The sequence below is a fragment of the Phascolarctos cinereus genome, unplaced genomic scaffold (assembly GCF_003287225.1).
Source record: "Phascolarctos cinereus isolate Bilbo 61053 unplaced genomic scaffold, phaCin_HiC Scaffold_7;HRSCAF=346, whole genome shotgun sequence".
Classification (NCBI taxonomy): domain Eukaryota; kingdom Metazoa; phylum Chordata; class Mammalia; order Diprotodontia; family Phascolarctidae; genus Phascolarctos; species Phascolarctos cinereus.
Genome location: NW_027556180.1, coordinates 84782612 through 84808909, shown reverse-complemented (window position 1 = coordinate 84808909; position 26298 = coordinate 84782612). Strand labels below are relative to the sequence as shown.

Here is a 26298-nt window from a genome sequence, read left to right as displayed (position 1 = left end):
ATACAGAAATACTATATCATTAATTAAAAATATAGCTTCTATAAACTCAGCAGTTAAGATGTTTTTAGCTACATTTTTTGGTAAAATTAAACTCAGAAATGGTTAATTTTAAGTGGAAATGATAGTGTAATAGATTTTTTAAATTGCATACTTACCTCCCTGTTGAGATTGTCCATTAAAAGCATGAGTGAATCTTAGATTTTGTCCGTCAAGCACTTTACTATGTGAATGTAGACCTCTTGATATGAGCCTTACTTTTTTTTTTTTTGCTTAGTATGTGAATTTTCTTTCAGGTTATGATGTCCTTATATGATGTCACTGGGGGAGGAATGTGATGCATGTTCAATAATTGTTTTTTTCCCCACACTATTGGAAGAACACAGTTCTTCTTAGCTCCAGTTGAGCTAAACCTTTAGCTTGTTTGTGTTGGACATTGCTTGTTTTCTCTCATTATAGGTATTTCAAGAACAGTTGGATTGTTTGGCTATATCTACCATTCAGGCCCTAACGGCAGTGATGAACAAATCTCCAGCTGCTAAGGTGTTTTAAGTTCATTTGTAAAATTATAATAATATTTATATGAATAGCATATAATTTCTATTTAATAATTTATAATAATCAGTATTTATGGTTGCTGAGCACTTTGACTTAGTCTTATTTAGTACAATAATCCCAGTGAAGAGGTAGGGCAAACAACATTATACTCTTATCATAAGATTTTTATAATCATAAGATTTAGGGAAGGTCACACTGCTAGTTAGGAGATAAAGCCAGGAAATAAACCCCCATCTTCAGACTTCAAATCTAGTGTTCTTTCTGACCTTCCATGTAACATTTCTTATCCCTCTGTATCCCAAAGTGCTATATAAGAAACACAGTATATTGAGGTGAGTCAACTCTGCAGTAAAAGCTGGGAGTCACAGTTCACAGAACAGCATGAAATAATTTAGGGACAGCAGGAAGTTAGATGGTAATTATTCAACAAATGTTTATTAAGCTCTTACTACCAGGAGCTGTGCAAACTCTAGGGATTAAAAAAAAAAAGACAAAAACATGTTTCTTTCCCTTAATAAGCTTACATTTCAATGGGGGAGATAACATGCAAATAACTCTGTATGTATTAGATATATAAAGTGTAAAGGGAACTGGGAAAGGTCTTCTGCAGAAGGTGGGATTTGAGCTGAGTCTTGAAGGAAACCCCGAAGTTAGGATGTAGAAGTGAGGAAGAAGAACTTTTCAGGTGTGGAGGATGAAAATGTTTGGAGTCAGATATGTATGAGGAGCAATAGGTAGCCAGTATAGCTAGATCATTATGTATCTTTAGAGGTGCAAAGTGTAAGAAGATTGGAAAGGTAAGAATGGGCTAGTTGTGAAGAATTCTAAATGCCAAACAGTATTTTATGATACGTTATGAGACAAACATCAGTCCAAACTGATTTGGCATGTGGATCGATGCTTACCCTGTCCAGAAACCTCATCTCACTGTCACAGTTCTTTTACTTTGTATTCCCTAATAATTGTATTTCCATAATGGTATGTTTAACATTCTGATTTATAGGAACTTTGCCATGACTATACTGTAAAATGCTATTTGGTATAAAGTGGATCACTCACAGCCACCATCCAACACCCCAGAAGTTGTTATAAAGTTAGTCTGGAAGCATAGCCTCCACAGATAGCACTGTAGTCCAGTTTTAGTGTATTCTTTATCTCCCTAAATGCTAGGTATGTGACTGGATCTAGAACATGTTTGAAGATCACGGAATCTTAGCCCTGCAAAGAACTTTCAAGGCAATTGAGACCTCTGTCTACTTTTTAAAGATAAACAGACTCAGTGAGGTGAAATGATTTATTCAAGACCATAAAGCTAGTTACTTGCTGAACCTTTTTGAGTTACTGGGATACTACCTTCTGCTTCTATTTTTAGAGCTGATTTAAGCTGCCTCGTTTTCCACCTTCAACCCAAGACAATTTTCTGGGAGAGTCTCCAGTGGTTTTGCCTAGTTGGAAAACTCAGAGTGAGGAGAAACTCAGGTTGAGGAGAAAAAAAAGGACTCAGTTCAGTAGGCATTGATTAATTGCCTGCTCAGTGCAAAGCACTGTGATCAGCCCTTAAGGAGCTTACATTCTACTGGGGTATGCAACATGTAAACAAACAAAAGATAATTTTAGGGATAAGTACAGACAATGGAGGGGCATTTTAGAAAGGCTCCTCTTAGGAGGAAGCCACTGAGTGGGCTTATAGAAAAAAGCTAAGAAATCTAAGAGGTGGAGGTGAAGAAGAAGAAGCCTGTTCTTGGCATCGGGAACAGCTCGTCCCCTAAGGCACAGAGGCCTGAGAGGAAAGTAGGTAGGCCTGTTTGGTGGGAGCATAATGTGTGTGAAGGGGGGCAATGCAGAATAGGCTGGGAAAGGTAGGCTAGAGTTAGAATATGGAAGGTGGTAAATAGAAACAGAAGAGTTTGTACTTGATTCTATAGGCAATCAAGAGCCATTTGAACTTAGATTTTTGAATAAGGGAATCATATGGTGTTGGACTTGTGCTTTAGGAAGATTATTTTGACAGCTATATAAAGACCAGGTTGGAGAGGGAGGGAGTCCAAAGTAGTCTACAATTTATACTTTGTACAATTGATTGAATTTTTATGACCTACATTATGAATTATATTTTACCACATATATTGGAATTTTATTTTTTTGTAGGCCATGGTAATTGGAAATTCAGAAATATTCTTATAATAAATACCATATATTTCAGAGTATAAAAACTTAACTTATTCAGGAAGAATATACTTTCCTTTCACATTGATGACAAACTGGCAATAGCACTTGAAGGTTTGTACAGCACTTTATATACATTATCTAATTTTTTTCTTGCCATAGTTTGTGATGCAGGTATTCCTGATATAATTCATATTTTACAGATTAGGAAACTGAGGCTTAGTGACATAGCCATAGTCATAGAGCAAGTTAATATTGGAGGCAGAATTTGAACCCAGGTTTTCCTGATTCCATGTCCAGCTTCTACGTGTTACTATCCCTCCTTTTTCTGTTAATGTGCTTAAACTATTGTGTTTTTCTTTTTCAGGAAGTGTTTAAAGAACGAATTGGTTATGCACATATGTATGAGGTATTAAAATCCCTTGGTCAACCTTCATTGGAATTGCTAAAAGAACTTATGAATATGGTGAGTTATTTAAAATTTTCTCTTTGCTAGTAGATGTTAAACTACTGCCTTATCAGAATTTATTTTATAACTTATGTTTTTTCTTCCTAGGCTGTAGAAGGGGACCACACATCTGTTGGGATTTTGGGCATTAGCAATGTCCAACCCTTATTGCTGCTTATCCAGTGGCTTGCAGAACTAGAATCACATGACCTACAGATATTCATCTCTGACTGGTTGAAGCGAATTTGTTCTCTTAATAGACAGAGTCGAACTACTTGTGTCAATAACAACATGGGTCTCAGGATCATTGATACCCTCTCTTCCCATTCTTCACTTCATTGTACTTGTGCTGAGAACCTGATTGCTCTCCTTGGTTCTTTGGGGAGTCAGTCAATGAGCTCTGAAGAGCTTCTCAGATTAATAAGACTTCTGAGAACAGATGAATCCAAGAAGATCCATTCTTATACCATTCCTGTATTGCGCGCAATCCTGGCAATGGCTCGAAAGCAAACTTTAGAGAGTGCACTGCAGTATTTTAATTTATCTCACAGTATGGCAGGTATTTCTGTACCATCCATTCAGAAATGGCCAGGGTCTGCCTTTTCCTTCAGTGCTTGGCTTTGCCTAGACCAGGATCAGTTGAATACTGGCATCTCTAACAAGGGAGGGAAGAGAAAACAACTATACAGGTACTCACTCATAAAAGTTCTTAAATATTATGCTTTGGCATGCTTTCCTCGGCATTTGAATTTTGAAATACATCAGTTTAAGAGCTTCTAATTATTAAGCCATTCATTTATTCAGTGTGTAATATTAAAAAGCAGCAACATGGCTCAGTGTATAGACTGCTGACCTTAATATCATCCGCTGACCTCAAGGTCAGGAAGACATGGGTTCAAGTCCTGCCTCTGACAGTACTGGCCATGTGACTGTGGGCCACTGACCCAGGTGGTTTTCTAGGACTATAACTTGCAAAGCAGTGCTCCCTTTTTGGCATTCTCTATTCCAGTGAAATCACAGGTCCAGTCCTCCCTCACCAAAAAATAAAATAAAGTTGGGATTAACATGTCAGAATCCTTTTTATTATGTGAGGACTAATAGGGATTGATGACAGTGAAGTATAATTTAAACTGGAATATTTCTCTCTCTTTTTTTTAATAGCTTTTTTACAGCAGGTGGCATGGGCTTTGAAGCCTTTCTTACTTCTTCTGGAGTATTGGTGGTGGCTGTGTGCACCAAGAGAGAGTACGCAACTGTTGTGCTTCCTGACCACAGTTTCTGTGACTCCCTCTGGGTAAGGTTCCAGGAGCTCAGCTTTCGGATGCCTGTATTTCAGGAATTATATACACCATCTGCATTTGTAAACAGCTCCTTATGCTCTTTGAATTTTCACATACATAATTAGTGCTGCCTATGTTGAGGCAGTGTGAGTAATGTTTATCCTGATTTGGCTTTATTAGGCCTCAGACAGTCCTTTATTAATTCCTTGGAAAGAATTATTGAGTGAAAATTAATTCTTTTCAGTAGACTTTTTTAACATGGTTTAGAAAAATGCATTGTGACTCTTTGCCACCCACCTCCCCCTCCCACCCCAAATGTGACCTTACTAAAATATTTCTTTGTTTGCAAAAGAAACTTTATTTAAAAAATAAAACAAACAGAATGCTTAACCACGTACAAGATGTGACCAGATCATCTTGAAAGTATTCCTTTCGGTGGAAATCTTTGTTTTTAACTCTTAATATGGTTAGAATTTTTTATTAACACACATACTCAAGAGTTCTGTTGAGTGCTTGTGCCTATTTTGACTTCTTAGAATGAAAGTTATGTTGCCATTCTGTTCAAAGGGCCTTAATAATTTCTAAAAGGAAACGATAATGAAGATTTCTGCAGGAGGATTAGTTCTTATGTTGAAATATAAAGAATAAAAGAGCAAAAATCATTAAAGATGATGAAGTCTGTTGCTTTGTTTTGAAAGTTTGCAAATCATGCTTGGAGATGTTGAAAGTATAATGGAAATACTTTGTTCCTGTTTCTAGGAAATACACAAATATTCTCTTAGATTTGTATAGGAAGATATTTTTTCCTGAGCTGAGCAACTTTTATAATCATTGTTAGATATTTATATAGAAAGTTAAATTTTTAAAGATGGCACAAACTTTTTTTTTAGAATACTTTAAAACTATTTGAAAGTTTTAAATGCATAAAATATAGGAAGTACCCTAATTGACTGTTTTTGCTTAATCAGCACAACATAACCATTGTTCACATGCCTGGAAAAAGACCCTTTGGTCAGAGTCTTGTCTATATCTATGTCAATGGACAGCAGAAGGTTTCTGCCCCTCTCAGGTTTCCTGCAATGAATGAAGTAAGTACATATAGCAAATCTACTCTTATCAAAGGCCGATAGCACCAGTTAATGGAGAGAGTTCTAAAGTATTTGCTGAGGAGTTTCAGTTTAATATGAGTGTTATTTCTTTTGTTTATTCTGAGGTTATATTCTCAGTGACTTGATTACTATTTTATTATTTTATTATGTGCACATGGTGAGATGCTGTCAGATTCCACTATTCTGTCATAACTAACCGTGGGAAAATAACTATGACACTTAAGCTGTTTGCCTCTATTTCCTCAGGTTGTTATCAAGACCAAATGAGATAATATAAAACACTTAGCACTGTGCTAACATAGTTTCACAATTTGTGAAACGTAGTAGGTGCTTAATAAATGCTTATTCCTCCTCCCACCCCCACCCCCATATGTTCCCTTCCCTCCACTGACACAGGCACCAACTCTATTTTAGATCCTCATCCCCTCTTGCCTGTACTATTTCAGTAGCCTCTTAATTGATCTTCCTGCTCAAGTATCTCCTCACTTGAGGGCCACAGTGATTTTCTTAAAATGTAGGTCCTTGCTTCTCATGGATTCCTGCATGCCAGTTTATATTTGATCCTGAAATGTAAACTCCAGTGGCATTCACAGAGCTTCAGCACCTGGCCTTTTACTATTGTTCCAAACTTGTTCCACATTACTGCCTTCTCTGGGCCTTTGTACTGGCTATCTCCCAGAGCAGAAATGCTTCTCCACTTCCCCTGCACTTGGAGTCTTTGGTTACCCTCAACATTCAAGTAAGATACCACCTTGTGTACAAAATTTTTCTGGATTCCTCCCAGGATGACTTTGTGTCTGTTTTGTATATATTGATGATATAGATGAGTGTGTTTTCTCCTCATTAAATTTCCTGAGGTCGGAGACTCTTACGGTTTTGCCTTGCATCACCAGCCCAGGTGCTTAATGAATACTTGTTGAAGGATGTTTACAAAGGGCTCTTAGAGGGTGGTAACCAACTGTTTTACAGACTAGTTCAACTTCAGTCATTGTCTAGAAGCATTGTTGCCCTGCTTGTTGGTGTCTCCTTCTGAATCTCCTTCTGTTTTCTTCTGTGGATTTTCCAAAAAATGTTACGCTGACCTTTCCCCCGTTTTTCCTTCTTTTTTTCTTTTTTTGCATCAATTGATAGTCCTCTTCTGCCTCCAAATCACAAAACAAACCCATACATTGACCATTTCTGAAAATGAATGTATCATTATGTACTTTGAGTTTCCCACCTTTCTGTCAGATAATGTTCCTTGTTGAAGACAAGGAGTATGGGTATTAGAGGACTTCTCAAATTTTTCCTGTGAGTTTATTTGTATCTTTTTTATTTACCTCATGTTCCTAACTACAAAGGTTAGAAAAGTCATATTTCTGCTTCTATTTTAGAATGATAAAATTAAAGCCCTTTGAAGTATTTAACTGTAAATATGGTTATTTGATATTGTTTTGATATTTTGGCTATATTTGATTTTAATTATTTAAATGATAATTTTGAAAGTTTTGTAATCAACATATTTTCTTACTTTTTTTCTTAGCCTTTTACTTCATGTTGTATTGGCTCAGCTGGACAAAGGACAACCACACCCCCTCCATCCCAAATCCCAGACCCACCTTTTTCCTCTCCAATTACTCCTCACCGAACATCATTTGGTGGAATTCTGGCTTCAGCCTCCTGGGGAGCAACTCCTGAAAAATCAGAGTTGCTAACCAAGTTAATTTCAGCTGGGACTCAGGATAGTGAATGGGGATGTCCAACATCTCTAGAGGGTCAACTTGGGTCAGTAATCATCTTCCATGAAGCACTGCATCCTCCTCAGGTGAAATTGTTATATTTGGCAGGTGAGTATAGAAAGATACACAGCTTTGTAGTACTTAACCTCCTTCAACAGTATACTTAATCAGAGCTGGAAGGAAAAATAGCTACTTTCAGCAATACTTCAGGAAGTCATGATTTCATCTATATGGGTAACTCCCTGCTCCTTGTAGCTTGCAACTTCTCCATGCCTTAGCAGACAGTTCGGTGAGCTACTGTGGCCCAAAATCCTAATCACCTGGTGACCAATCCTTTGTGGTTTTCTTTGTTTTTTGTTTTTGGCTAGGCAGTGGGGTTAAGTGACTTGCCCAGGGTCACACAACTAGTAAGTATCAAACGTATGAGGCTGGATTTGAACTCAGATCTTCCTGACTCCAGGGCTCTATGCACTGTGCCACCTAGCTGCCCCTGACCAATCCTTTGTAAAGGAACCTCTTAGAACTTTGTTATTCTTCTGCCTTGGAACATATAACCTCTTGCTTGTCCTGTACTCAAGCCTTTCCACCTTGTGAGTTCTTTCTAGTTAGTAGTTTTCTGGCATTATCTTCAAGAACCCAGGGTCACCTCCATAGCATCAGAGACTTAATGGATGATGATGTACTTTCATGTTGTAGGTATACGAAAGTAAAAAACTATATCATTTTTAAAGAAGGATATTCTGTCATATTGTATTTAACATTAGATTTGAATAAATTGATTAAATAAAACATGCATAATTCTGTGTTAGAAAACATACTTCTAGTGCATATAAATTCATATAACTGAAGAATTCATGATGAGGCATTAGAATTTGAAATTCCGTATTTAAGATAAAGGGAGTAATCTTTCTGTTCTCTTTTGGGTCTCATTTTTAAAGTTATATTTTTAAAATTAAATTTTATTTTGTTTTCACAAAGATACACACATTCTCTTTTTCTTAACTTGTCTCTCCTCCCTTCTCTCCACATATACATTGAGGAAACAAGAAAACAAATCCCTATTAAAAACATGCATAGTCAGGCAAAACAATTCTTGCGTTGGTTATGTTTGGGTCTCATTTTGAAGACAGTTATTCTTACTTTTGGACCCTTGCCTACTTGAAAAATTTTACCTAGGATTGTCTTTTGTCCAATAGTTTATATTATGTAATATCACTAGTTAAAGTATTATATTCAGAATATTCTGTGTCAAATTCTGAGATATTTAAATAGCAAATGGCTTTTGAGGCAGATGAGAATTTTCAAAATTGATTTTAAATTTTACCATTATTGAAAAATTGGAATACTTAAAGGACATTGTAATCTAAAGAGAAGGCAGTGAGATCTGGTTTCAAGTCCTGCTTCTAATACTTGTGAGCCGTATGTCCATGGACAAGTTATGTCCCCTCTCAGTGGCCCTGTATTCTGGACCCTTAGCCTCTCAGAGCAAGGCACTTCACTAAGACAGTAAGTAATAGGAGCTACTGATCTGTCTGTGTAGGGGAGGGAGGTCCATGGACTGATGAAATTGCAGATCTGGACTAAAAAAAGGGGGAGAACCCAAAAGAACATCAAGTTAAACTAGAATTTAGAGAGATGTTCATGATACTCAGAGCACTTAGGGTAATCAGTAGGTTTAGAATCTGTTGACATTATTAAAGTGAACTTTTCTTGAGTTTGGATAAAAAAGGAGATAAGAACACAGCCCCAAATCTTGCATTCATTTGAGCTGCTAAAAGGTCTTTACTTTCACTTCATCTTTTGTGGAGTACACAAGTGAATCAGCAAGCATATATTAGATGCTTACAAACGGCAGTATTCTGCTAAGTACTGGGAATGCAAAGAAAGGCAAAAACATGGTCTGTCCTCAAGGTGTTCTTCTTTTATGGGGAGGTGATGTCCAGCATAAACAGGAGGTTAACCCAGAGGGAAGACACGAGGAGCAGGGAACAGGAAGCAGGGAGGTAGGTGGAACCAGGAAAGGCCTCTTACAGAAAGAAGGTGCAATTTAATCTGACTCTTGAAGTAAGCCAGGTGATAGTAGTGAGGAGAGAGAGTATTCCTATCATGAGAGAAGGTCCATGGAAAGGGATAGAGCTAGGAAAATGGTGTGTTATGTGAGGAATATATTTATATGTTATGTTACAGAGGGCCTACCTAGCAACATATCAGTCTGCAAGAATGTGAAACGTAGTGGTTTTTTTTTTTCAGGTCCAAACTGCTTAAGTCCTTGGAAATCCCCAGAATTTGAAATGCCAGATCTACCAAGTAAAATTCTTCTTTACTATACACCAAAGGTAGGAATGAAAAAAATTTTTTTTGTCTATATGTATCAGCTAATTGAAGGAAGTTGGGAACCTTTTTAAGTGGATTTAATGCTCTGAAGATCAAATCCAATTCTAGCTAATTGCATAGGACATAAAAAAGTTTCATTTTCACAGAGCAAACTGGCCCTTGTAACTTTTTTTTCCCTAGCATTATGTGTTTTCATTGCATAAATTAATGATATCAGGAAAGATATGTCCATAATTAATATACTGCTCAAGATCAGTTTCACCTTTCAGGAATGAGAGATGAAATGGAATTGAGCCATACTTTAGTCATGCTTTGTCCAATAAAATGACTATGTAATCTTGGGCAAGTCATGTAGCCTCTATTTGCCTCAGTTTCTTCCACTGTAAAATGGGGATGATAATAATAGCATCTGCCTCCCAAGGTTTTTGTGAGGATCAAATGAGATGTTTGTAAAGCTCTTACTATGGTGCCTATTGCATAGTAAGTACTATATAAATGGTAGCTGCTATCATCATCATCATATTATCATTACTGTTATTAAATGAATCCACTGGTTGAAAAAAGATGGCATTTTACTTGTTATTCTTTTTCTTTCATGTTCCTTCATCTATTTACATGTCATTTTATTTTGCTGAGTGGTTGTAGTTTAGGCAGATTGTTCTAGGAGGAATGAATCGAAAAGAATGGTGCCACAGTGCTTGAGAAATGAATTTGTTGTACAGTGCACAGTCATTGGTGACCAATAAATGTTTGTTGAATGTTGAAAACCATGCGTGTTCACAAAAGCAGTAAGGTATGGAACAAATGTATTTACTGGTCCTACTAATTCTTACATTTATAAAATTGGACCAAAATGTTAGAATTGTTTATGTAAGTGCTAAAAATCAAGCTTTTGGGTTGAAATACTATCTTTTCCTCATTTTTCTTTTTTTTAATTTTTATTAATTTATTTTGATTCATCAACAATCACTTCTGTAAAATTTTGAGCTTTAAATTTTTCTCCCAACACAACACGCAGTCTGATATAGGCTATACATATACATTCCTATTAAACATATTTTCACACTAGTTGTGTTTTTCCTCATTTTTCAAATGAAAAAGCTAACCTATACTCTGAAAATAGTGGATTATGTTCGTCCACCTCCCTGATTCCACCAGTGAAGAAGATGAGGCCCAGAGAATTTATCAGACATGCCCAAGGTCACACAAGTAGTAAAAATATAGAGCCAGGATTTGAACCCAGGTTCTTTAACTTTAATGTAGTGTTCTTTTCAATATATGCATTGCCTTTGGAATCTCATTTGGAAGCCAGAAAGTTAATGATGATAAAGTAAAAAAAGCAAGCTGATTAATTGGAAATTACTTCTGAAGAACCTTTTTCGCCTGTTGTAGTTCTATAATCATATGGTAAGCCAGATACACTTAGACTATGTCTACTATATTCATGTCACTTCAGTTCAACAAGTCTGTACTGGGCATCTACTAATCTAGGTATATTAGGGTTAAAAAAAAAGTATGTTATTTCATATTATTTGCCCTTAAAGAGCTTAAAACCTAACTGAGGAAACAAGCATATGCCTTGAAGATTAAAGTTCATTCCAGCAAATAGCAGAATAGTAAAGGTAATCAACAAACATTTATTAAGCACCTCTAGGAACTAGGGTTTGCAGAGACAAAAATGAAATAGTTCCTCATCTTTAAGAGGCTTACATTCTGTCATAAGAAACAAAATACAAAATGTTAAATACACAAAGTACACCCAGGGTAATACAGGGGAGGGATTAACAGCTAGAGGGAACCAGTAGGTGTATAACAAAACAATTCACATTCTTGTTTTTCAGTTGGTAATCCATAGTACTCCCTCAGCTTTCCCTCCACCTCTGCCTTTTCCTGTTACTGCCCTTTACTGTAACGTTCCCTCTATTGCAGTCTAACTGGCTTATCTATTCCTCCATGTATGACATTTTCTCTCCTGTCAGTGTGACTTTGTACAAGTGGAACTCTTCTCTGCCTCCTAGAATCCCAAGCTTCTTTCAAAGCATAGTTCAGGTGTCAGCTTCAAAGGAGACCTTTCCTGAATACCTCTCCCTGAACCTTCCACACAAACCCACTTGTTAGTGTTGTACCTTTTTAAATATTTTGCATACACTCTTTATTTACTTATCTGTACACGCAGTCTATCTCACACCCCCTCATCCCAAGAACGTAAGCTCTTTAAGGTCAAAAACTATCATTTTTGTCTCTGTGTGTGTAGTACTTAGTAAAGTACCTTGCACACAGTAGGTACTTAATAAATGTTGTTGAAATAATCACACCATTCTGCTAAACTGTTAAAATAACCATTTCACTACAACAAATCATCTTGTACAACAAATTCATTTCATGGATCTCCAATGGTATAATAGTTGGTTTCAGTAATGAAAGTCCTTGATTTTATGCTTAGTTCATTCCAGTGAGCTGGAGAAGATGTTTGTGTTTTGAGTTATGATAAACTGATTTCTTGCTTTTCTGTTGGAATGGAACCCAGTTTCATGGATAACTTATTTGCAGATTCTCTGAACAAACATGAAATTACATTTTTATAAGTTTACTGAGGGGTATAATGAACATACCTAAATCCTTTCAAAGTGATTTCTGAAAGTCCTCCTATAGGTAATCTTGGTGTGCAGAATGATCAGGAATAGCTGTTGGCAACTTGAGGCAAAATAATTCTTATGCCTGTAATTGGTCTTTGACTGTTTGATATTTTAAACCTCAAAATGTTGGCATTTGAAAGACCCTTAGAGATCTTCTAATCCAAACCCCTCATTTTATAGTTGAAACCTTTTACAATCAGAGGGATAAAGTGATTTAAGGTCACACAGCTAGTAAGTGCTTGACATGGGTCTAGAACAGAAGTCTCTTGATTTACTGACTGATTTGCTCCACTAAATTGGCTCCTTTTATTATTTTTCACTATTATTTTGGTGGTGGTTGTGGCATAAAATGATGTTGCTATAAAGGAATCTCTCTGGGGTTTGATTCCTGATTCACATAATTAAAAGGTAAACAGATAATTGCAGTACTAGAGTTTGTAATGTGGCAATCTTATCCGTAATACCATTAAAAATTAAACTTAAATATGCTGTTACTATTTAGATAATTGTTCCTTTCTTAGAAAAGCATTTGTTAATTGCCTAATGTTATGGATTGTGTTAAAGTGCTGTATTCTGTTTTTCTTGGAATCTTAGGCCTGCAGAAATTCTATCTGCCTTGATTTATCAGTCAATTGTTTTCATGGAAGATTAACAGGAAACAAAGTAGTGAACTGGGACATCAAGGTAAACTTATGATAAATTATAACAGTTTATGAATTTGGTGGTCCTCTGTTAAATAACTTTTGTGAACGTAGTACTACCAATATTATCTGAATTTTAGGTACCAGTCACAATCGGATGTTTTGAATTTACATTCATGATGGCATTTATTGAATTTGAGTAGAGTATTTGTGGAAACATGCAATCCTGATTCACTTGTGCAAGTCAGTGATCCTCTATGGTTGAGTTATGACATCCATAACACATAGATTTAACTAATAGTCTATCTAACAGAAGTATTTTGCCTTGCCTAGGATTTTGCTTATAAGATCTTTTTAGGTATGAATAAAAGATAGTAACTACATTAATGTGAAACAGAAATTACACTCCCTTTCTTCATAGGGAAGAAATGCTTATCTTTTCATTAACAAGAAATAGTGGTTGTCAAGTTAATTTAAGACTGTCAGGCTTTATCCATTAGTTGATGGTCTCAATATAACTTGGACCATTCTGCAAAATTCTGTCCTTTTATATGATTATGATGATGAGTTGCTGACTTTTTGACTCATCCAATTTGCTAAATTTTTACCAAGGGTTTTTGAAATAGTGGAGAGAGAATCTTAGAGTACAGGAACTATATGCTAAAAAACAGTGAGTTATTTATTTTTTTACCTGTTAGAGGAGAAATTTCATTCCTAAAAGAAGGACACAATGCTTTTGTAGTTATCACAATAAAATTCTGTTTCTCCTGGAGTATTCATGTTTGCCATTACTTAAGAAAACTAAGTTCACAAAACTAGCTTTACTTAAACAAGCTGGTTTTTTCCTCCTATGTCTACATTTCTAGTGGTTGCCAGATTGTTGCATTATCACTGGGTAAAAAAAAAATTAACTAGGCTTTTCCCAGTTAGAGTCACAAATAGCATATCATCTAGCCATTTTTTCCTATTAAAATTTATCTTTCTTAAACATAATTTATAAAAATCAGTATAAATTAAAAAATTTTTTTAAAGGAAGGAACCTTAAAGTTTCCATTTTTTTCATTTCCCATATTGTCTGGCACTGTATATTTCCATAGTAGATACTAAATAAATTAATGTCAAATTGTTCACTCCAAGGCAAAAAGCCCTTTCGGTATAGGAGTACACCATCATGACTGACTACTAGACAACATATTTGAACAAAATGAAATCCTCTTGTCAGTATTTATTTTGCATGGTATTTTTATCAAAGTCTGCATTCATAAATTTAAAATGTCTAGTCCTTATGCCCACAGGGCTATTTAATCGTGCATACCCTTTGACCCAGCAATATCAACTTTTAGGTGTGTAATCCCAAAAAGAATAAAAAAAAAAAAGGAAATGGATCTGTATGTACAACAATATTTATAGCAGCTCTGTTTTTGTGGTGGCAAAGAATTGGAAATTGAGGGGGTGCACATAGATTGGGGAATGGCTGAATGGTATATGATTATGATGGAGTACTGTTATGCTTAAGAGAAATGATGAGCAGGATACTTTCAGAAAAACCTGGCAAGACTTACATGAACTGATGAAAAGTGAAATGAGCAGAACCAGGATAAGATTGTACATAGTAGCAGTAATATTGTATGATGATCAACTGTGATTAACTTAGCTATTCTCAGTAATACAAAGATCCAAAGCAGTTCCCAAGCACCTATGATGAAAAATGCTATCCTTCTCCAGAGAAAGAACTGATGGAGTCTAAATGCATATCAAAACATACTATTTTTTACTTACTTTATTTTTTGTGGGTTTTTGTCTGTTTTCTTTCACAACATGACTAATATGGAAATATGTTTTGCATGACTGTACTTGTATAATCTATATTAAATTGCTTGCCATCTTAGGGTGGAAGAGAGGAAGAGAATTTAGAACTCAGAATTTTTTTTGGTTTGTTTTTGGTTTTTATCTAGGCAGTGGGGTTAAGTGACTTGCCCAGGGTCACACAGCTAGTAAGTGTTATGTGTCTGAGGCTGGATTTGAACTCAGGTCCTCCTGAATGCAGGGCCGGTGCTCTATCTACTGCGCCACCTAGCTGCCCCTAGAACTCAGAATTTTAAAAAATAATTGTTAAAAATTATTTTTACATGGAATTGGAAAAAATAAAATATTAAAATAAAAAATAAAATTTCTAGTTTTATTGAACTTAAAATCAATACAAATCTCAATCTTCTAATGCTCATTTTCAGTATGAAATGAATTTGTCTATAAACATTGGAAAATTGTCACTTTTTCATAAGTATGTAAGTACTATAATTTCTATATTATTTTTCATTTTCTAGATAAAATTTACATTTTGTTTTTCAGGATGTTATAAATTGCATAGGTGGTTTGAATGTCCTCTTTCCACTGTTGGAACAAATCAGCTTTTTTGATGGACAGATAACTGAAAAAAATAAGGAAAGTATATTTCCTGATATGATGACACCTGTAGAAGGAGACTGGGTAATATTATCTTCCACAAAAGCTTCAGGTACAGCAACAAGATGGACATAGTTTTTTGGGAAACTGGGAATTAAATAGAGGTTTAATATGTATGTGTGTGTATATGTATGTATATTATATATAAAATGTATACTTATATACACATACACAAAAATAATACACTCATTGCTTTCTCTGATATTTATATTATGTAGATACATGAATAAAATTAACTGAACAAATTGGTTCTTAGTGTACAGTATGAAGTATGTTATAAAATAAGAAAGGGGTGATAAAAATAATTATTATTATGTGCTAATCCTACCCACAATTTTACAGAATCTAGACTAGAGAAGAATTTAATTGCAATGTTTATCTTGGTGGTAAAGCATTTTATTCAGAGACACCCTATCAATCAAGAAAATTTCATCCACTCCCATGGAGTTGCGATCCTCGGAGCTTTACTACAGAAGGTAAGCAAATGTGATATTACATATGTACATATTTACCCGGAAAACAGTTCTGCTTGCTTTTGCATCAATCCAATAGAATTTGTTAAGATTTTTAGTGAATCTGTTTGTGTAGGAATTCCTCTTATTTTACATTATACAGGGTATCACAAAAATCTGTGTGCCATTTTAAGATTTAATAGCTTAAAACTTGTGAGACTATAAGCCTTAATAGCTTTAATAGCTTAAAATAGCACTAAGATTTTGGGGACTTCTTTGTAATGGACAGTCTGTAAAATATCACACTCTTTATTTCATCTCCTAGTGTTGAAGACAGATTTGTCACTATTTAAAGTGAAGGAAAACATCTTGCTTTTGAAAATAATACATTAGAATTTTTTGATTAAAGTTTAAGAATTACTTTAATCTTGAATAATATTTTGTTCATCTGTCTGAAGTATTGCTCTAAGTTGTTTTTATATCTTTATAAACAGAAAAAAGTTGGGAAGGAGCCCGAATGAGTTGGGTTCAACCCCCTCTCTGACACACACTTATTCTGTGACTCTGGCAAGTTAATTTCTCTCTCAGTGCCTTAGGCAACTTACTAAGACTACAGATGTTAAAGGTGGGGACCTACAATGGTAAGGGGAGTTCCCTCACTGGGGAGTTCCCTGTATCAATAAAATCATACAGCTAAACAGTAGTTTATTCAATGCTTTATTCAAATTTATTTACTCTGCAACTTTAAACTTTTCTTTGAACACAATTATTGTTTGGGTTTTAGGTTCCAAGTAACTTAATGGATGTGAATGTATTAGTTGCAGTACAGCTACTAATTGAGCAAGTGTCAGTGGAGAAAAATGTTCAACTTCTGCAGCAAATGTATAAATTTTTACTTTTTGATTTTCGTATCTGGAATCGTGGAGATTTTCCCTTTCGGATTGGTGAGATTAAATAAAATTTACATTCTGTTTGAAAAAAAAGTGTAGCAATTTTACTTTCTTCTTGGATGAATCTTTTAATAACAAATTTTTATTTTAGGTCATATACAATATCTTTCTACAATTATCAAAGATAGCAGAAGGGTCTTCCGAAAGAAGTATGGTGTGCAATTTCTACTGGATACACTTCGGATTCATTATGGGTATGATACCCTTGCTTCTCAGTTTGTATAATATTTTTCCTTCACTACTTAAATTACTGGATTATTTAATTTCTAACAGTTCTTTAATTTTCCATGGTTGTCTCTCACATTTTCAGCTATCACTAGAAGATATATAAAGAAACTACAGTTATTCCAAGTTTGTTTACAGAATTTAAGATGCTGAGATTAAGAGCTACACTTTTTGGTGAAGGTTAAAATGAGTATAGTAATGGAAAAAAGGGGACATGTTGCTTCCCACTCTTTCTCCTGCATCTGTTTATAATGGAGTTTTATTTTGCTAAGTGGTTAGAGTTTAGATGGATTTTTATAGTAAGGGTGATTGGGACTGAAAAGCACTGGCTTCTCATTGTCTTTTATCAAATGTAATATAGACTTTTATCCTAGCATTTAGGGTCCACAGAAAGCTATAGTTTTGGGTGTCATTGAAAAAATAACACTTCATTTTCACTCTTTTACTTTCTCTCCTAAGGACTGGTTGTAAAGAGAGCAGTGAATTATCTCCAGAGGATGTCCAAACAATACGGACATCCTTGTATGGGTTGATCAAATATTTTTTGAGCAAAGGTGCTACCCTGGAAGAAATACAAAGCATCATGGGATACATAGCCGTTATCAATGAAGAAGAGCAGGTACTTTGAGATAAGTGTACTCAAGAGTTTGTATACCAGGTTGCAAAAGTAAATTCTATTTGCTGCCATATTTACTACTGCTCAGTTGAATGAATAATTTTTAACTGGTGACTGCATAATATGAATTTACTAAAACAGATGACATTATGCTTGAGTATGCTAGCTGAGAGATAGAAAATAATGTCTTAGCAATAGAAGTTGATTGGCAGCAATGATTAGGTCTTTCTCTTCAGCAGTTCTTCATGTGAAATATGTTTTGATTAATCTGCTATTCAATTAATAAAAAGTATTTATATATTATGAATAATCAGGAGATGTAAAAACCAAATTTTATATTAGCATGGTATTCATGATTAGCAAATATTCATTAGAAGGAAAATTGTAAGTTTACATTTGAGTTTTAGCTTTATCTTATACTTCAGACCTTATGCCTTATAAACTCATTTACATGGTACTTCAGAGTTTTTCTTAGTAAGCTCCCCATTTAATCCTCATAACAGAATTGTGGAGGGATTTACAAATATACTGATTTATAGATAAGAAAAATGAGGTTCACAGCATTTTGTGGTAGGACATGGCCTTAGAGCAGGGATTATAAACTTTTTTGCGTGTTATGGACTTATCAGACAGTCTGGTAAAGCCTACGGACCCCTTCTCAGAATAATGTTTTTAAATAAGACAAAATACACAGGATTACAAAGGAAACCAATTATGTTGGAATATGGTCATTAGAATATTTAAAAAACAAGTTCAGGTACCTCTAGTTAAGAACTCCTGCCTTAGAGCTTATTTGGTCCAAAACCTCTTTGTTTTACAAGTTTTGAAACTGCAGTTTAGTGATTTGATGCAAGTCCTATGTTTAGTAAATGCTAGAATAAAGAATGGAAGACAGATGTGACTGGAATTCAGCATGTTTTTATTAAGTACCTTTTATGAGTAAATTGCTCTCTTAGGCACAGAGTATAACAAGATGAAAAACAATATAGTTCCTCCTGTCAAGGAATCTCATAGGTTAATAAAGGAATAAATGCATAAGCCAACCAGCAACCTCAGTATAAAGTTAAAATACTGTCAGAGTATTCAGATGGACAGTGTTAAAAGATTTAGGGAGAGAGGCCATTATTCTGACTAATGGGATGGGAAAGTGCTTTTTCCACTTTACTAATCTTTTTATCAATTATATAACATGCTACTACCAATTTGAATAGGCTGCGTGTGTATTTAAATATTTTTACCCTTTTGTAATTGTTATTTAACTTTTGTTGCACATTCCATTGGAAAATGGCCCCATAGTAGGGGCTGTCGGATGAATTAGTTTCAGCAGTTAGGTCTAGGGACTACAAAATAATAATCTTAGAAGTGATATCTGCAGCTTTCCCCTCTTTCTCCAAAGGTACTTACTTATAGCTAACCTATATAATAACATACTCTCTCTGCCATTGTACAAGCTGTCCCCCCATGCTCTGAGTATCTTCCCTTACCTCTCCCTCTTAAAACCTCCAGTTTCCTCCAAAGTTCAGCTCAAATGTTACCCCCTCCATAAGGTCTTTATTAATGTCCTTCAATATTAATGCTTCTCTCTGAAAAGAAATTGCTTTTTATTTTGTACATATCTCTGTGTGTCCAGAGGTAGCTGGTGTGACATAGTGTTTAGAGCACTGGGTGAGAGTCAGACATGAATTCAAATGTAACCTCAGGTACTTACTAACTGTGTGACCTTGGGCAAGTCACATAAGCTCTGTTTGCCTCAGTTTCTTCAACTGTAAAATGGAGATGATAATAATAGTATCTACCTCCCAGGTTGCTATAAAGATTTAAGGAGGTAATATTGGTAAAGTACTTAGCACAGTGTCTGGTATATACTGGTGCTATATAAATCGTGTTTCCTTTCTTTCTGCAGCACTTCGCAAACCTTAAAGCACTCTATGAATGTTAGCTATTATTATTGCATGCTTTCTCCTACAGTAAAATATGCAACTCTTGAATGCATGAATTATTTTAGTTTTCTCTCTGTATCCTTGCGCCTCTCACAGTGCCTGGCACATAGTAAACATTTAATAAATGTTATTGATTAGTTGAGGACAGTATTGCCTTAAGAAACAGCATATTTGCTGCTACTTGTTTTTCCTTCTCTGTCCTAATGATCTCATGAGAAGTTAGTGAAAAGTTCCCTCTGGAGTGCTTTTGAAACTGGAAGGTCATCTGTGGAATGTGTGTTCTTTCACAAAGTAGCCTAGGTTCAGAGAGGGCAAAACTGATAAAGCCACCCTGTGAGGCTTAGGTTTAAGGTTGTCTTAGGCCTTTGGTTAGTGATAATGATGTAACGGAATGAGAAGGAATGGCACTCTTATTCTGTTTGGCTTAATTAATTTTTCCTAATTATCTGTTAAGAAGGGTGAAAACCATTGCACCTCCTTCTGCCTCTAATCTCAAAAAGTAAACCCACGTTCAAGGAATGATGGAGAAACATTATTTTTCCAGACTACAATGGTGATATTGTATGTTATGAAGGATTTTTGACTCATTTGAAGAACTCTGATATGGATTTTGATTTATTCAGATGTTTTACATGTTTTTGTTTTTTATTAAAGCTCTTTGGAATTTTGGATGTACTCTTCAGTCTGCTTCATACCAGTCCAGCACGGGATCAACTTTTCTTACTACTCTTTGAGCCAGGAAATGCTGATATACTCTACGTCTTGCTGTTAAATCAGAGATACTCCGACAGATTAAGAGAACTGATATTTAAGGTACTGCTATTATTTACCACATGCTGTGTATTTGGGAACATAAAAAATTATAGGTAAAATAGGTAGGAATTTATATGCAGCCAGTGTAACGGACCGCCTTGGAGATTTGTAAAAAGGGATTCATCCTTCATGTAAGTATTTGAAAACCCTTTTACAAGTCCTGCATTTTAGTTCATTTTAAAGTTTAATTCTTTTCTTAAAGTTTTTAAAAAAATTATTACATTGTTGTCACTTCCCATTAACAAGCCTCAACCACAAGTCCTATAACTTATAACAAAGTATAGTTAAATAAAACAAATTGATATAATGCTCATTTCTGATAGCATGTGGCACATTCATAGGATCATAGATTTACCAGAGAGTTTACAGGCAAGAATAATTTACTCTGTACAACTGAGTAGAATCCTACAAGGGAAAACAATGACTCTTTAGTGAAATAGGGGATTCCCAAGTGTTTCTGATGAAAAGAATCACATCTGTATAGGAACTTTGAAGTTCAAACCCCAGAGTTAAGTGAAACACATAAAGGTAAATATGAATAAACAATGATAAAAGACTGAAAAAGGATAAGCCACGTACGTTCTGTCTTGGAGTGATGATGTCTGTCCCTTCCAAACCCTGTCCTCATCAGTAGTCACATAGGCAATCTCATTAGACAGAAAACCTGGGAGTGGTTCTGGCTATGCCTTAAAGATCTTAAGAATGGCAAGAGGAGGAAGAAGAATACAATCAGGGGTGAAGGGAAAGGAAGATTGGGGAAAATAATCTTATAATTAGAGTGTGCAAGTAGACATCTGTACAAATGAGGAAAAGGAGGAGGGTAAATTGAACCTCATTCTTATTTGAGCTGGTTAAAGGAAGAAAGAGTATACACACACACATTTGGGTATGGAAACATAATTTCACTCAACAGGGAAATAAGGAAAGGAGTAAAGAGAGGTAGAAGAATTAAAGGGAGTATAAAAATGGTAAGGATTATTCCTGAGCAAAATGAACTCTAAGAATGTACAAAAATATTGATAGTTCTTTTAGGGGTAGCAAAGAAAGGGAATCTGAGGGGGTGCCCATCCATTGGAGAATGGCTGAACCTGTTGTGGTATATGTATGTGATGGAATATTATTGTACTATAAGCAATGATGAAGAGAAACCTGGAAAGACATATATAAACTGAGGTAAATTGAAGTGAACAGTTCATACAATAATAGCATCAAACAACTTTCAAACACTAATCAGCATGATGACCAACCACAGTTTCATAGGACTAGTGATGAAACATGCTAGCTACCTCCTGATAGAAAGGTGAAAGACTCAGTATAGAATGAGATATATTTTTTTTTGGATAAGACCAATGTAGAAATTTGTTTGCTGCACAATAAATGTTTTTGACAGGGGTTTTATTTTTATTTTGTTCTCATTTGTGTGTTTGATGGGGAGGGGAGTTTGATGTGAGAGGCAAAGGAGTAAGATTTTTGCTGATTAAGAAAAAATTAAAAAATGTTTACGGGCTGAAGAAATTGGACTTAAGTGACTTGCCCAGAGTCACACGTTGGTGAGTGTTATGTATCCGAGGACACATTTGAACTCAGGCTCCTCCTGACTCCAGGGCCAGTGCTCTATCTACTGCGCTACCTAAAATTAAATTAAAAAAAAAAGATTCTGTGATTCTTCTAGAGTTCAATCCACAGCTCTAAATGATTCTTTTCTCTTATTCTTTGCCAACTTGAAGCTGTCATTTCTATTTCTTTTCTGATTCTGTAAATAGTAAAATATTAGCTGTGAACTCTGGATTATTTGCAAATGTTTTAACTCTTTAGCCAGATTGCCTCAGATTTTAAATTCTTCTTGTCTTACCTTCTCTTGATTTAAGTTGTATCTGTGTGGCAACCCTAGAACACTTAAAAACTGAAGATGGAGTTATTATTCATGATGCCTATGATATTTAAGCGTTGGCTGAATCCTGAAGATGGAGTTATTATTCATGATGCCTATGATATTTAAGCGTTGGCTGAATCCACTCTCTTTTCAGTAGCAAAAAATAGATTAGTCATCTGTATTTGTAAAATTGACAGAAAATAACTTAGCCTTCTATACATTTTGCCTGATTGTCTCTCTCAATATCATTGGAATGACTGTATTAAGCATTCTTAGGGCCGATTTTGAGTTGACATCACCAGGGTCATATTTGAAATGAATAAAAATGGAGTAGAGTAGAGGAGCTCAAAGGGGCTTTTGGGAGCATTGATTTGGAAACTCCTCTGAGACTGTCTTAAAAGACTGGGGTGCAGAGGGTGAGAGGAAGGTATGAGTGCAAATGGAGCCATTGAGGTTTGATTATAATGTTAGCCAGTCAACACTGTTCATTTTAAGTAGATATACTTGAACACGTGATTTATGGCATATTGCTGTTATCTCCAGGGAAGGTTGGAAAACTACTAGCCCTGTTTTTTTTTTTGAGGTAATTGGGGTTAAGTGACTTGCCCAGGGTCACACAGCTAGTAATTATCACTTATCTGAGGCTGCATTTGAACACCTGACTCCAGGGCAATGCTCTACCCACTGCCCCTTAGCGCAATTTTTTTTGCAAGTAAATTGATCTAATCATAAAATTGTTATCTCAACTTTGAAACAGTTTGCTGCTGTTTTGTAAGTAGATGAACAAAATGGCTCACCATGGTGATCTTTGAAGGTTGCTTTATTTCTGCTACAACTTTCAGTACTTTGGAATCTTCTATTTCCCCAGTCTTAGACAGTAGGGAAGATTCTTTAAAACTTTATTGTCTTTCAACTCATGCTCCCCAGGAATGTGAAAGGCAGAATTTTGGCTACAGCTATTTTCAGAAATGAGTACATAACAAAATGTTTCAAAGTGAAACTGCTTGGGGGAATGAAATTTTGCTCTAATAACAAATTTTATATTACAGGAGTGAAATGTCATTATTTTATTTTATTTTATTTTTTTGCTTTTAGGCAATTGGGGTTAAATGACTTGCCCAGGGTCACACAGCTAGTAAGTGTCACGTGTTTGGTCTGAGGCCATATTTGAACTCAGGTCCTCCTGACTTCAGGGCCGGTGTTCTATCCACTGCGCCACCTAGCTGCCCCTATTTTATTTTTTTTAATGAAGTTTTATTGATACCTTCCCACAGAATTGAACCCTTTGTGTAGCAAAGAAACAGGTGAAATTAAAAACTATCAGTATAGTGACCACATCAGACTCCAAATCTGCCAAGAGGAGGCGGATGTGTTGCATTGTTAGTTCTTTGGGACCAAAATTGGTTATAATCTTCACCAAGAGTTAGCTTCCTCTTAGTTTTCCTTTATATTACTATAGTCTTTGTGTATATTGTTGTTCTGTTTCTATTTATTTCATTTTGTATCAGTTCATTTGCTTCTTCTGATGTATCTCTAAATTCCATATGTTGTCATATGTTCCATTACGTTCATTACCATAGTTTGTTCAAGTAGTCCCCAATTGATGTATACTCATTTAGCTTCCTTTTCTTTACTACTGCAAAGTCATCCTATTAATCTTCTGGTATATTTTAGGAATAAAGTTTTTTCAAAAACATTATGTACTAATATTGCTATTTTTTTCCTGAAGTGATAAATGAAAATCCTTTCACATGTCCTATATTTTAGTTTATTTTAAAATGTAATTCTTTTCTTAAATTTTTTTTTAATTATCACATTGCTGCTGCTTCCCATTAACAAGCCCCAACCACAAGTCCCTTTCCTTGTAACAGTACAGTTAAATAAAACAAAATAACACATTGTTCATTTCTGATAGCATGTGACACATTCATAGGATTATAGATTTAGGAGTGGAAGGGACCCTAATGACCTTAGAATCCAATCACATCATTATACACGAGAAAAAGTTAAGTAGTTTGTCTAGGCTCATACAGCTAGTAAACATCTTAAGTGGAATCTTATCTACTATACCATTCTACCTCTGGTCCATCTCCTCTCTACAAAGAGTAGAACAGATATCTATTTTATCACATGTCCTCTGAAGTCAGAACCAGTGATTGTATTCATCTGAATTCTGTTTCTTTTAGTCTTCATTTCCTTTGTGTTAGTGTGGTTGTTGAACTTAAGTTTTCCAGAAAGAACTAAAAGCATTATTTTTGTTTCTTACAGATTATAGAACAGATGCTGAAATGCACTAAAGTCTACGAACGAAGTAAACAGCGTATTCGACTTAGAGACGTTGGTTACTCAGGGCTGGGGCTCCTTCTGAGTGAAGTACCAGTTAATGTTTCTCTTATTAAAAGCCTTTTTAACCAAGTCCTAAATATAGGTATGGATAAAAAAAAATAATACATTTAAGTCGTTCTCTTAATAATAAGCCTTTAAGTGTAGGCCTGATGATGGACTTCATGTACTGCTGTGAAAAGATGTCATAACCTTGCTAAATTTAAAGAAACTCACCATCTGGTTGGCTGAAGGGTGAAGACTATTGAGCAACTCTTCAAGACTCCCACCAAAATTAGATTCTTGAGGTTGAATTGTTAGTAATAAGATTAGAGGCATATTTGATATTGCTGAAATGTTTAATCTTGCCCCTGGGCTACCTTTTAAGTTACGTATACTCCACACATATTAGTTCATTCAGTAATGTTACCCCTTCCTTACTGCCAATCAGAATGAGTTTCCATAATTAAAGATCATTAAGGAATACTAAGGAACACTACACTTTCCTTGAAGGAACCTAAATTCTTAGGGATGAAATTAAAAGATCCCCTTTTGGTGATTCATTCTCTTTAACACTAACCCTAAATTCATTAAGTTTTTAAGATATTTATTTTTACATTTATTGAATATCTGTAATGTATAGAATACTGTGTTAATGACTGTAGACCATGGCTGCTATAGGAGTTCAGAGGAGGGAATATCTGGTATATTTCTGCATTTTTTTTTGGCTTTTTGATGAGGCAATAGGGATTAAGTGACTTGCCCAAGGTCACGTAGCTACTAAGTGTCAAGTGTCTGAGGTCAGATTTGAACTGAGGTCCTTCCAAATCCAAGGCCGGAGCTCTATCCACTGTGACACCTAACTGCCCCGATATTTCTACATTTTAACTAATAATTATAATTGTTATATATAAAATATAATTCTATATTTTATTTTATAAAAGTAATCGTAATTCTCCCATGTTTTATAAAACTGCTCTTCACATGTTTTTGTTCATCATTTGATTTGATATCTGATTTTTTCTCACCCACAGATACTGTTGTAAATTTCAAAGATCTGTTGTCTGTAATGTACATGTCTCATAAAGCAGACACACATGTTAGAGTGCCTATGTGCAGAAAGGTTAGTAAATTTTTAAAAATTTATTTATTTTTGGTTTTCAACATTCATTTCCATAAGCTTTTGAGTTTTAAATTTTCTCTCTCTCCAAGATGGCGTGCGATCTGATATAGACTCTACTTATACATTCGTATTAAACATACTTTCACATTAGTCATGTTGTAAAAAAAAAATTAGGACCAATGGGAGGAACCATGAGAAAGAAGAAACAAAACAAAACAACAAAAAAAGAGCAAATAGTATGCTTCAATCTGCATTCAGACTCCAAAGTTCTTTTTCTGGATGTGAACAACATTTTCTATCATGAGTCTTTTGGAATTGTCTAAGATCTTTGCATTGCTGAGAAGAGCTAAGTCTATCAAAATTAGTTATTACACAATGTGGCTGTTACTCTTTATAACATTCTGCTGGTTCTGCTCACTTCACTCAGCATCAGTCCATGCAAGTCTTTCTAGGTTTTTCTGAAGTCTGCTTGCTCATCATTTCTTATACCATACTAATATTCCATTACATTCATATACCACAATTTGTTCAGCCATTCCCCAATTGATGGGCATCCCCTCAATTTCCAATTCTTAGCTGCCACAAAAAGAGCTGCTATACATATTTTTGTACATATGAGTCCTTTTCCCATTTT

The 26298-nt window shown here is 35.1% G+C and overlaps 1 protein-coding gene across 1 annotated transcript in view; it reads left to right on the top strand.

The window, feature by feature from the left end:
- Window positions 1–26298, top strand: part of NBEAL1 (neurobeachin like 1) — a 194099-nt gene that overhangs the window by 87139 nt on the left and 80662 nt on the right. The window contains 16 exon segments of the mRNA XM_078147544.1: window positions 457–540; window positions 3089–3187; window positions 3278–3858; window positions 4331–4463; window positions 5418–5537; window positions 7081–7384; window positions 9527–9612; window positions 12841–12930; window positions 15237–15402; window positions 15693–15826; window positions 16587–16746; window positions 16844–16946; window positions 17437–17596; window positions 20188–20346; window positions 24488–24647; window positions 25576–25664. Coding sequence (XP_078003670.1) covers window positions 457–540; window positions 3089–3187; window positions 3278–3858; window positions 4331–4463; window positions 5418–5537; window positions 7081–7384; window positions 9527–9612; window positions 12841–12930; window positions 15237–15402; window positions 15693–15826; window positions 16587–16746; window positions 16844–16946; window positions 17437–17596; window positions 20188–20346; window positions 24488–24647; window positions 25576–25664 — 2628 coding nt within the window.